This window comes from Diadema antillarum, unplaced genomic scaffold (assembly GCF_040938485.1).
Source record: "Diadema antillarum isolate AM-2024a unplaced genomic scaffold, OU_Dant_1.0 seq00001265_RagTag, whole genome shotgun sequence".
Classification (NCBI taxonomy): Eukaryota; Metazoa; Echinodermata; class Echinoidea; order Diadematoida; family Diadematidae; genus Diadema; species Diadema antillarum.
The window spans coordinates 1,429,996-1,442,227 of NW_027272047.1; the positions used below are offsets into that span (position 1 = coordinate 1,429,996).

The 12,232-nt window shown below is 39.6% G+C and overlaps 1 protein-coding gene across 1 annotated transcript; it reads left to right on the forward strand.

Annotated features, from left to right (window-relative positions):
• The first annotated feature begins 365 nt into the window (after positions 1 to 365).
• Positions 366 to 10,991, forward strand: LOC139745438 (NEDD8-conjugating enzyme Ubc12-like). Its single transcript, XM_071655825.1, has 6 exons — positions 366 to 532; positions 2,792 to 2,886; positions 3,654 to 3,692; positions 6,192 to 6,295; positions 7,689 to 7,752; positions 9,858 to 10,991. Exons 1-6 carry the CDS (start codon positions 424 to 426, stop codon positions 9,999 to 10,001), a joined length of 555 nt encoding a protein of 184 aa, XP_071511926.1. The 5' UTR covers positions 366 to 423; the 3' UTR covers positions 10,002 to 10,991.
• Positions 10,992 to 12,232: the final 1,241 nt, after the last annotated feature.

Sequence of the window (12,232 nt, forward strand, 5' to 3'; positions counted from 1 at the left end):
TGGCCGCCTAGCGCCTGCAATGATGTGCACACGTGCATTACGCGTGCGTCATCCCGCCCGTGTGAACTTTGACACAGCACACGAAGGGGAAGTAATGTTCACACATTGCATCACTGTGTGGAATGTCCTGATAATGGCACGGTTCGTACGACAGACCGTGCAGCACTCATACTGTTTTGACAGCACACGCGCGATCTGTACTGTACGGCATATGCATGACGGGGGATGTCTATGGTACTTTCTGCACTGTAAAGTACACAGCATAATAACAATAGGCGGAACTGCTGGCAACGCAATGGATGGCAGTATGTTGTGAACGACATTTGGATCGGGAGGCTGCATAATCGAAAATCCCACCGGATTTTTTCAGAAACTGGACTTTAAGTTATAAAGGAGGGATAGGACACGTCATTGGAATGCACGATGATTAGATTATTTTCATTGAAACAGCAGAAAAAGGATGGCGAGGCGTCGGGCAAATCGACGGGATCACAGAAAAGACCGTCAGCTGCGTATCTCCGAATACAGAAAGGTGACGATATAGTTTTTGGATGATTCAAAGTGCGCTGAGCTGGGCAGGATGCAGGGCAGGGGTTTCCCAGTGACAGCATGCATAGATTTCGTAGACAAAGTCCTGCTTTGAGGCAGGGCTTAGAAAATATACCGGTAGTTATTTTAGATATGTCTTTTCTTTGAATTGGTCATGTCGTCGCGTCAATGAATTGGACACACATTAACAATGAATGAATGGTAACATCAGTTAATATCAGCTCAGTCCATTTCTTTGCACTGTGACACTGCCCCTGTGTGACTCACTCGTCACTGTCTCTAACGTTAAAAGTCGAAAAGTCAGTAAAAGACAGTTAACGGTAGAGTTCTAGACCGTCTAACTAATCTTTTATGGTGGGTTACGGGCAGCCAGTTTTCAGAATAAAATTTACATTGCTAGACATTCGGGATCTGTTATATGGTGAAAGATGCTAGATGCAAGGCCAAGGGTTGTAAGCGTGCATTTTTGGCTATAGGCCTAACGTTAACGTTTATAAAATCTAAACCGTTGCGTTAAAAATACTGGGTTTGCTTGATGATTGTATCAGGGATGCCAAGTTAAAAACAATTTTATGAGTGAGATTTTCATGACTCGGCATCTCGGCGCGCAAATGTGCACCCGAGTGAGGCTGTGGGAGGGGTTTTTCCGTTCCCCCCTCCCACGGTAGGGAGCTTTTTCAATTTTTAGCTCTTAATGGTGCGATCAGGTGCATACTTACAAAATGTAGGTGACTATTTTTTACTTGCATGTATTTTGAAAGACAAAAGGGAAATATACCTTCAATTGCAACTCTCACTTTAATCCTTCAAGCTATGCTCCCAATGCGTGAGAAAAATTGGTGTCATGCGTGAGATCGTGAGACAGACCATGCTTGAGTCTCACGCAGAATGCGTTAGACTTGGTAGCTCTGTTGTATGTGAAATTGTTTTCGCTTTAGAAATAGTAGATTCCAGCCTCCGGGGTAAAAATTTCAATACTAGAACACGATTACGAGTTTCTGTGTGTACAGCTGTATGAGTGTACATTATTCATGTGTACAATGCATCAATGAATGATTCATATCAGGGACTAACCGCGGGGCGCTCCTTCAGGGATGCCAAGTTCAAAAAAAAATTATGAGTGAGATTTTCATGACTCGGCATCTCGGCATGCGAATGTGTGCGCGAGCAAGGGTGTGGGAGGGGTTTTCCCCCCCCCCCTGTGGCCTCCCAAGGTAGGGAGCTTTTTCAATTTTTAGCTCTTAATGGTGCGATCAGATGCATACTTAAGTGACTATTTTTTACTTATTTTATTATTTGCAACTATCACTTTAATCTTGTGAGCTATGCTCATTATCATAGGCCCAAGTTGCAGACTTCGCCCAATGCGTGAGAAAAATGGGTGCCATGCGTGAGATCGTGAGATGGCCCCTAAATGCATGAGTCTCACGCAGAATGCGTGAGACTTGGTAGCTCTGCTCCTTGTACACAGTGGAGTGTTGGAGCTTCGCGTTCAGCATTCGGGCTGTGTTTAGCAGTAAATCAGGGACTAACTATACACTGTAGATACTCTAGATCTACACAGCCTTGACAGAAGTGTGCCACATGGCTAACCTTTCATCTTTTGTCTTTATGGAACAAACAAGGAACAGATTATTAAGGAGGGCATATTGATAATAAACTGAAATCAACAAATTATCTCAAATGCATAACTGACTTGAGCGAAAAGTGAAAGAATTAATCTGAGTGATAGCCTGACAACAGCCTTTAAAAAGTCTACACCAATACTTGCATTGTATAGAGATCAGATACCATGTACTTGTTAACCTTGTACATTATGAAAATGTTAAAGTACAACTTGTGTATAAGATACCATGAAAAATTAACATCTTAATCAATGATATGATGCAAGTTGAAGTACAGTGCATAATATTCAAGCATGAAGCTGCACTTAATGGAAGAATTTAAGCTGCCTCTAAATTCAATCAACATTTTAGTCTAGCTGGTTTTCATGTTGAAAGTATTAATTGTTGTACATACTGTAGAAAGTGTATGGCATCCTTAGTTTCATTATCGGACTTTCCTTATTCTATGAGCTAAATTTCTGTAACTTTGCTTCATCCATCCTAATTTGCCATGTCAGTAAATCTTCCTACTTGTAAGTGTGCATTCTTGCTGTTTCTTTGAATTGATACTGCTATGAAAGTTGAAACATGATACATGTTTTTTCTTCTCGTCTGTACAACTTCCCTCATGATCCTAGATCTCAATGACTTGAATCTACCAAAAACATGTCAGATGAACTTCCCAGACCAGGATGATTTCCTGAATTTCAAGCTCATCATCTCACCGGACGAGGTAAGGATCCTCCTTGTCCATCGCCCAGGAAACCAGCCTCCGACTCTTGACCGTAGAGTTGGCATCCGTCTTCCCTAAGGACTAGAACTTGCGTCAGAGCTTTTTATTGTCGTACAATGCAGGCATTTGCACGAGAAAGTCATGTTACTTTGTAGCCTTTTTTTTTCCTTTCATCTTCTACAATAGCTCTTCCCCTCTCTTTTCCCCCCCCCCCTTTTGATAAGAAAAAAGAAAAATACAGGAAGGATGAAATATACCCGAATGGGAGAAATTATGTGATATCTTGAATAAAAAGAGGGCTCTGTTTGTGTTTTCGTACCACTGAAGACTCTATTTATTATCTAGTGCTAGAAGGTAGTATGGAGTTCTTTTTTTTTTAATAAAAAAGACCCTCTAGTCCTTGTATTTGTTGTTAACTGGGGGGAAAAAAAGGACAATTTTGAAGAGTTACACAAAGGTTTTGTATCTTGTTGACCTTTCTCTGCTACACATTCAGTCTTATACTATAAAGCAAAGACTTTTTTGTCAGTGTCCCATATGATTAAGTCCACAAACCTTTGTTTGATGATAACCATTTTTTTTTTTAAACCAGGCATGCTACAGTATGAGAAAGTGTGTACAGAAATTGCAGTGTGTATAGTTTTGCATTTCCTTTAAGACAAAAAGACTTCCTTAGACTTTTGATACAGCTGATTTACAGTTATTGCTTTGACATTGGCATCCTTTGTTTAATTCTAAATTCATATTCAATTCTTAACATCCTGCAGGGCTTCTACAAAAATGGCAGATTTGTTTTCAGCTTCAAGGTGAGTCTTTGGTGTTGGAATACCACTAACTGTTCCTATGAGGGTTTTGTAAATTGCCAGACTTTCCTTCTTGAAAATGAAATTACCTACAATAGGGTTTTGTTCATTCACTGTCTGTGTAAGTTAACCACTTACAAAATTGTACTACAGATTCAGATTCATGAAATATTATGCTTCTGAAATATGATTGTGTATAGAACAATTATAATAGTTGATTTATAGTTTCTACAGCTTTTAACTTCTTAAAGGATTGTGAACCATATGACATAATACATTTACATGTCTACACATGTAGTAACTTTTGGAGTGTTTATTCAATAAAATATGATGAAAGAGTATCACTATAGTGTGACTACTGTGTAGTAACAAAAGAAGTAAATTCCAGGATCCAACATCACCTTTCCAGCAGATATCAATGTTTTCCATGCTATTTGATCAAGAAACTGACCCAGATTTTCATCATACTTACAGACACTGACACACACACACACACACACACAAAATGTAATAACAAATAGTAATATTTCTCCCAAAGTGAAAAGCAGTAGTCAGCTCGTGGTATCAACAGCTCCCATATTACCATACAAGAAGCCTTTCCAGCAGATATCAACGTTTTCCATGCTATTTGATCAAGAAACTGACAGATTTTCGTAAACTTACAGACGCACACACACACACACACACACACAACCCTCACCATTCTCCCAAAGTGAAAAGCAGTAGTCAGCTCGTGGTATCAACAGTTCCCATAGTACCATACAAGAAGCCTTTCCAGCAGATATCAACGTTTTCCATGCTATTTGATCAAGAAACTGATAGATTTTCATAAACTTTCAGACACACACACACACACACACAAAACCCTCACCATTCTTCCAAAGTGAAAAGCAGTGGTCAGCTCGTGGTATCAACAGCTCCCATAGTACCATACAAGAAGCCTTTCCAGCAGATATCAACGTTTTCCATGCTATTTGATCAAGAAACTGACAGATTTTCATAAACTTACAGACGCACACACACAAAAAAAACCCCTCACCATTCTTCCAAAGTGAAAAGCAGTGGTCAGCTCGTGGTATCAACAGTTCCCATAGTACCATACAAGAAGCCTTTCCAGCAGATATCAACGTTTTCCATGCTATTTGATCAAGAAACTGACAGATTTTCATAAACTTACAGATGCACACACACACACACACACACACACACACAACCCTCACCATTCTCCCAAAGTGAAAAGCAGTAGTCAGCTCGTGGTATCAACAGTTCCCATAGTACCATACAAGAAGCCTTTCCAGCAGATATCAACGTTTTCCATGCTATTTGATCAAGAAACTGACAGATTTTCATCATACTTACAGACACTGACACACACACACACACACACACACACAAAATGTAATAACAAATAGCAATATTTCTCCCAAAGTGAAAAGCAGTAGTCAGCTCGTGGTATCAACAGCTCCCATAGTACCATACAAGAAGCCTTTCCAGCAGATATCAACGTTTTCCATGCTATTTGATCAAGAAACTGACAGATTTTCATAAACTTACAGACGCACACACACAAAAAAAACCCTCACCATTCTTCCAAAGTGAAAAGCAGTGGTCAGCTCGTGGTATCAACAGTTCCCATAGTACCATACAAGAAGCCTTTCCAGCAGATATCAACGTTTTCCATGCTATTTGATCAAGAAACTGACAGATTTTCATAAACTTTCAGACACACACACACACACACAAAACCCTCACCATTCTTCCAAAGTGAAAAGCAGTGGTCAGCTCGTGGTATCAACAGTTCCCATAGTACCGTACAAGAAGCCTTTCCAGCAGATATCAACGTTTTCCATGCTATTTGATCAAGAAACTGACAGATTTTCATAAACTTTCAGACACACACACACACACACAAAACCCTCACCATTCTTCCACAGTGAAAAGCTGTGGTCAGCTCGTGGTATCAACAGCTCCCATAGTACCATACAAGAAGCCTTTCCAGCAGATATCAACGTTTTCCATGCTGTTTGATCAAGAAACTGACAGATTTTCATAAACTTACAGACGCACACACACAAAAAAAACCCCTCACCATTCTTCCAAAGTGAAAAGCAGTGGTCAGCTCGTGGTATCAACAGTTCCCATAGTTCCATACAAGAAGCCTTTCCAGCAGATATCAACGTTTTCCATGCTATTTGATCAAGAAACTGACAGATTTTCATAAACTTACAGACGCACACACACAAAAAAAAACCCTCACCATTCTTCCAAAGTGAAAAGCAGTGGTCAGCTCGTGGTATCAACAGCTCCCATAGTACCATACAAGGAGGGGTGTACACACAATAGGGTGTACACACAATACGGTGTACATGTACATTGTACTTAAGGGAAATTCACCTTCTTAAGAGCATTACCTCATGTTGTGTACATGTTATGAGCAAGCTTCATATAATGGCGTTTCCCTGTATCAAGTGTTCATTTTGCATGGGATTTGTTTCATTCCAGGTTGGAGCAGGATATCCACATGATGCACCCAAGGTCAAATGTGAAACCATGGTGTACCACCCCAACATAGACCTGGAAGGCAATGTCTGTCTCAATATACTTAGGTGAGGAGATTCAGTGGCCGCATTTGAGTGCTAAAAAGTGAACTGAACGAGACCAAACCAAGGTGTACCGTACCACACCACGCCAGATTGGGAGCGTCAAAACGCTCTGTGGAGAAAGGAATCAGAAAGAATACATAATGAGTTATTTTGGGACTCGAGTCAGAAGGGTAGCACATTCTGTAGCAACAGGGCCATGCATCTGGAGCGCTTTAAATAGGCATAAAGCTACAACCTGTACATGCACGTGTCCCTGGCAAAGATAATCAACTCTTTGCATTATTTTGAAGTAGTGTGCGTTAGTTGCATTCTTCTCATTCTGGTATGCCTTTGGAGCATATTGGGAAGTGATCCTCTTTTAGCCCAGTATGGTATGGTACGGTACGCTACACTATAATTGAGGGCGTTCCAGCCCTCCTCCAGCACAGGTACATGTATGGTATGGTTCAGTACATTTCAGGAGACTGCTCAAACGTACCCAATGTTTCATCAAAGGGGTCAGATGCTGTGTCTAATCAGCCTGTCCAAGCCTCAGTGAGGTTGCCACAGAGTTAGTACACAAAATATTTCAGGCAATTTACAGCAGTTACTAAAATCATGAGAATGATGATGGAAGGCAATACTATGTACAGTATCTGTCTCAATACACTTGAAGGAGGAGATTCAATGTTCCATTGACCCGGTCAGATGCCACATTCAATGGGAGTGTCCATGTATCAGTGAAGTTACAATGGCAAAGAGGCTTTATTTAATGAAACGATGGAGGCAGATTTCAAATGTGCAGTCTGTATTAAACCCACAAAAGATATATTGGTCATTCCCTTTGCAGCACAGCACCTGAACTTAGTCTGACAGATACCTAGAAGTCGCTTTCTGACGGGATTCCACTCACACAAAGTCACACTTTATTTAACATCCCTCTTGAATTTAATCTCAGAAATACCCTTAAAAAAAAAAAAGATCTTTGAAAAGAAAATGTTGTTTCTTCTTTGCGCACTTAAAAGAAAAGCTTTACTGCACATGAAATTTTAGGAGTGAGCATTGATTATATCAATATAGCTGTCAATGTTTTTGTTAATATTCCAAAACATAAACTGGGTATTCCTTGCAGTCACAGTATCTTCACTCACTGTGGAGCATGCAAACTTTTTTTTTTTAGATTCTAGATTTTTTTTTGAAGAGCAAAGATTGAAAATTCTGTGAATTGTTTTGATTAAAAGTGTCAGCAGACAAGTTTTTTATTGCAGCGTGGTAGAGTACATGTATAAATTAGCAGCTCTGCACTTAGAGATGATGATGTGAGGAAAGTTCTATAAAAATCATAGTTTATATAAAGAGTGCTATACAGATTTAATTATTGTATTTGATTTCCTTCTTTTCTTTCTCACCATCACAGGGAAGACTGGAAGCCAGTTTTAACGATAAACTCAATAATCTATGGTTTACAGTATCTTTTCTTGGTGAGTATGACCTCATTACAGTGGACTCCCGTTTATAATGAAGTCCTTGGGACCGGCAGTTTGCTTTCGTTTATAACCGTACAAATAAATAATAAAAAAAACATAGAGCGGATAATGTTGCAGTCTGAATTTTTACATCGTTGTAACCAGAATTTCATTACATCTGTGTTGGTTATAAGGGGAGTGCACTGTACACACAGTATATTATCTAAGATCAGATGTTAATGCTGCTATTATTTCTTGCAAGAAAAATTCTTTGTTTTGCATCATGGAGACTTACACATACTCCTACTTTATATGAAGACTCACTCCTACGTTATACAGTGTACATGTAATGATTAGATTTACAAGTAAATTGTTATTGAACTGGAGTGTGACATAGCAGACTATCTTCTGGCTGTTTACTGTAAATCATAAAGCTTGAAGACAGTGCTTTTTGTCTCGCCCACCGGAGGTGAAGGCGAGACTAAGGGATCCAAATGGCGTCCGTCCGTCGTCCGTCCGTCGTCCGTCCGTCGTCCGTCACAAATGTTAAAGTTTACCTGCAAGACTCTCTTATGATGCATAACTTGGCAACTGTTACAGCAATGGCAGCCACACTTGGGTGATAGAAGCACTAGGGGTATCTTCATGTTATGGTGTTGTCAGAGGTCATGTGGTGATGTCAAAGGTCATTTGAGGTCATATATTAAAAGAGTATGTGCAAGACTCTCTTTTCTATGTTAAAGTTTACCTGCAAGACTCTCTTTTGACAAATAACTTCACATAAGTTGCTTGGATTACAACCTAACTTGGGTCATAGATGCACTGGGGGTGCCTTCTTGTTATGGTGCTATTGGAGGTCACAGGATAAGGTCAAAGGTCATTTGAAGTCATACGTTAAAGTTTACTTGCAAGACTCTCAATATCACATGTAACTCGACACATGTTGCTACAATGGCAATCAAACTTGGGTGATGGATGCACTGGGGGTACCTTCATGTTATGGTGCCGTAAGAGGTCACATGATAAGGTCAAAGGTCATTTGAGGTCATACGTTAAAGTTTACTTGCAAGACTCTCTTATCACACGTAACTCAGCACATGTTGCTACAATGGCAATCAAACTTGGGTGATGGTAGATGTCTCTTGGGAAGTTGAAGTTAACCACAAGGTCAAAGGTTACAGACGGGTCAACAAACTTTTAGGGCCCAATGTTAAGTTTTTAGGGCGCATTTCGTTTATGGCTCATAACTTTTGATCCCTTTGTCCGTATGTGACCAAACTTGGATGGAAGATGTCCCTTGGGGAGATGAAGGTCGTCACAAGATCAAAGGTCACAGACAGGGGTCAACAAAGTTTTAGGGCCCAATGTTATGTTTTTAGGGCGCGTTTTGATTGTGGCTCATAACTTTTGATCCCTATGTCCGTTTGTGACCAAACTTGGACGGTAGATGTCCCTTGGGGAGTTACAGGTCATCACAAGGTCAAAGGTCACAGAAAGAGGTCAACAAATTTTTAGGGCCCAATGTTAAGTTTTTATGGCGCGTTTCGATTATGGCTCATTACTTTCGATCCCTTTGTCCGTTTGTGACCAGACTTGGATGGTAAATGTCCCTTAGGGTGTTGAAGGTCACCACACGGTCAAAGGTCATAAGCAGGTCAATTAACTTCTGGGAGTTTTAAAAAATATTAATTCCTTGTACGCGAATGGGCGAGACACAATTTGGCGATTGCCTTGTTTTTTTTTTTTTGGGGGGGGGGGTTAATAAATTACCTTTTCTGTTATCTACATCCAGATCATTAAGAGATCTTCCAATAATGTGCATTGTAAATGTCCATGGTCTTACAAATATTTTATTCAACAACTTGCCATTCTAGGAATTGCTGTGAAAAATAGATTTAACGGTGATAGCTGCACCAAGTTACAAAGATTCATACCTTTCGAATAGGTTGTCAAATTTTCCTCAAACTTTCACTGATGTGTTCTTCTATTATTGCTGCATTCACTCAGTCCACACACGTATTTGGAATTCATCTGCCCATTGAATGCTATTTCAGTGCAGAGAATATCGACAGTAGAATAATTGGGCTGATTACAGGCAAATTTTTCTCTGCATCCCGCAGGAACCCAACCCAGAGGACCCCCTGAACAAAGAGGCGGCCGAGGTGCTCCAACACAACCGACGGCTCTTCGAGCAGAACGTGATGAAGTCGATGCGGGGTGGCTACGTAGGCAACACATACTTTGAACGCTGCCTCTCCGTATGATAGGATCAGCTTCTAGCGTGCTTCACTCGAAAATGAAATTTAAGTACACTCGTAACATATCTCATCATCTCTTGGTCTCGTACAGGTTTATTATTCTATATGTCAGTGTGGTCGGTAAAATTGACAATGAGATGACACACAGCAAGCAGTATAACATATGCTTTGCTGCAAAGGTGTGAACACATGCACAATGCATTGTCTGTAGATGAAACAAAATAGCAAATTCATTTATATATTTTCCTTTCCTCTCTCTCTATCTCTTGTCAAACTGCCTGGTGCATGTTTTATGGGATGGCATTTTATCGAAATTTTGACAAAAATTACTTCATGACAGACGTGGTTTCAGATTCAATGTCGTGATGCCGTCATTCTTTTGTTTTGATTTGAAGTCCAGGGGAGATTTCCTCGATTTTCGGTATATCCATGCACTGCTCGATGCGTGGTTGGGTAATCTCGACGCATGATTGGATAATCTCCATCTCGGAGGCCGATCAAACTCTGCTTTCTACTACTGTACAAGCCATGATATATAGGAGATCTTATTTTTTCGCGAGTCGGGACTTCCCAACATTTTTATAGCGAGAGATTAGATTTGCAATTGGGGAGCTTACCAGTGGATAAAGAAATGTATCCATGCACATCATATTCATGTCAGGTTCAGCGTTAGTGTATTTGCATGTTATAGTAAATTTCATGACTAGAACCGGACTTGCGGATTTCGCTGAAAAATTTAAGCCTCGCAGAATATATGGCGTATACATGTACAGTATTATCAGGGCATATTACAACAGCTGGTCCTTGGTTGTTTGGTTTTCAGTTGCTTTGATATTGTACTTTGTGAGCAATGTAACGATGCACCATCTATTTCACACATCATCTCTTGATCACAAGCTTGTAGGTACATACTGTTGTAAGCAGAGAGAGGGGATGTGTTCTCTTACTGTGGAAAGTTCACATCTGCTGATATTGTCTCTCCATAGTTTTGTTTCCCCCCCCCCCCCCCACCTTTCATTATGCGTACCTTAATATGGATGTCTTTGGGTGTATTGAAATGAATTTCGTGAACATATGCCGTCATAGCCATTGGTTCCAATTCCCCTGTCTGCTGCTTGTTGACATTAAAATAAAAGAATGATGCAATTTGAAATCTAAGTTAAGTACACTGTATATCGAGGACTATTTTCAAGGGTGAGTAGTTAATCAATGATATAGTATTGTTTAGAATATCAGAGAGAGGCATAGATAGAAAGCCTGAAGTTCATACTGTATTTAATCCTATACTAATGGTAAAACAAGTCACCTTTACCATCGATGCAATGTACAAGTAAAATAGTGCGTTGATATAAACAATATGTTGTTGTAAATGTCATGTACATTCTACTTTATATATTCTTTTGTCGTGAGCGACATTGTTAAATTTCTTAATTTCTTTTTGTCATCATTGTGCGAATGATAAACAGAGAAAATAAATATGGACACTAAATATGGTTTGTAAGTTAACAGTTATTCTCTTCTTATTGTACATATATCCCTGTGTGTCTTGTTGACACATTTGGAACGTTTAGAAAATACTGAATGTTGTATTTCATGTGTAATGGTCAGGTATTTTAGTTTGAATGGTCACATGACTTCTTCCATGAGCATTTTTCTCTCTTTTTTCTTTATTTCTGTTTATGTTTCACTTTGTATATGGAGTGAGGAAGAAAAGAAAAGTTTATTTGATTATTTTTTTCAGTTTGCAACATTATTGGAACCAAGTTGCTATGAATCTGCCAGAACTGTGAACCTGAATGCATGTATTTAATCTGCATCCCAGTGCTACAAAAAGTCTCCTAGCAACTCAGTTTTATTTCCCCAAGTAAGAATATACATATGTCCTTGTAGCTTGTACAGTAGGACTAAAATTTAATGTGGGCTACTCACTATAGTACATTAGATTTACTTGTCAAGTTCTTCAACCTTCATTAGAGTCTGATTTGGATGTGAGCTTAGTGTTGTGTAGTAAAATTCATCTCAAAGATCTGAACTGTACCAGGAGTTATTACTGTTGCATGTTTCAAAGAAATTACACAAATGCAGCATGAGCCCTTTTTGAAAATTCACTGTTTTCTTTTGGGTTTGTTTGCCTAGGGACAGTAATGGTCTCTAGAATGTATGGAACTTCTTTTCTTTTGAAGATTTTCATTGCATGGAGTTTGCAGCGCATCCATTAGCGGCAGCAATGGCCAGGC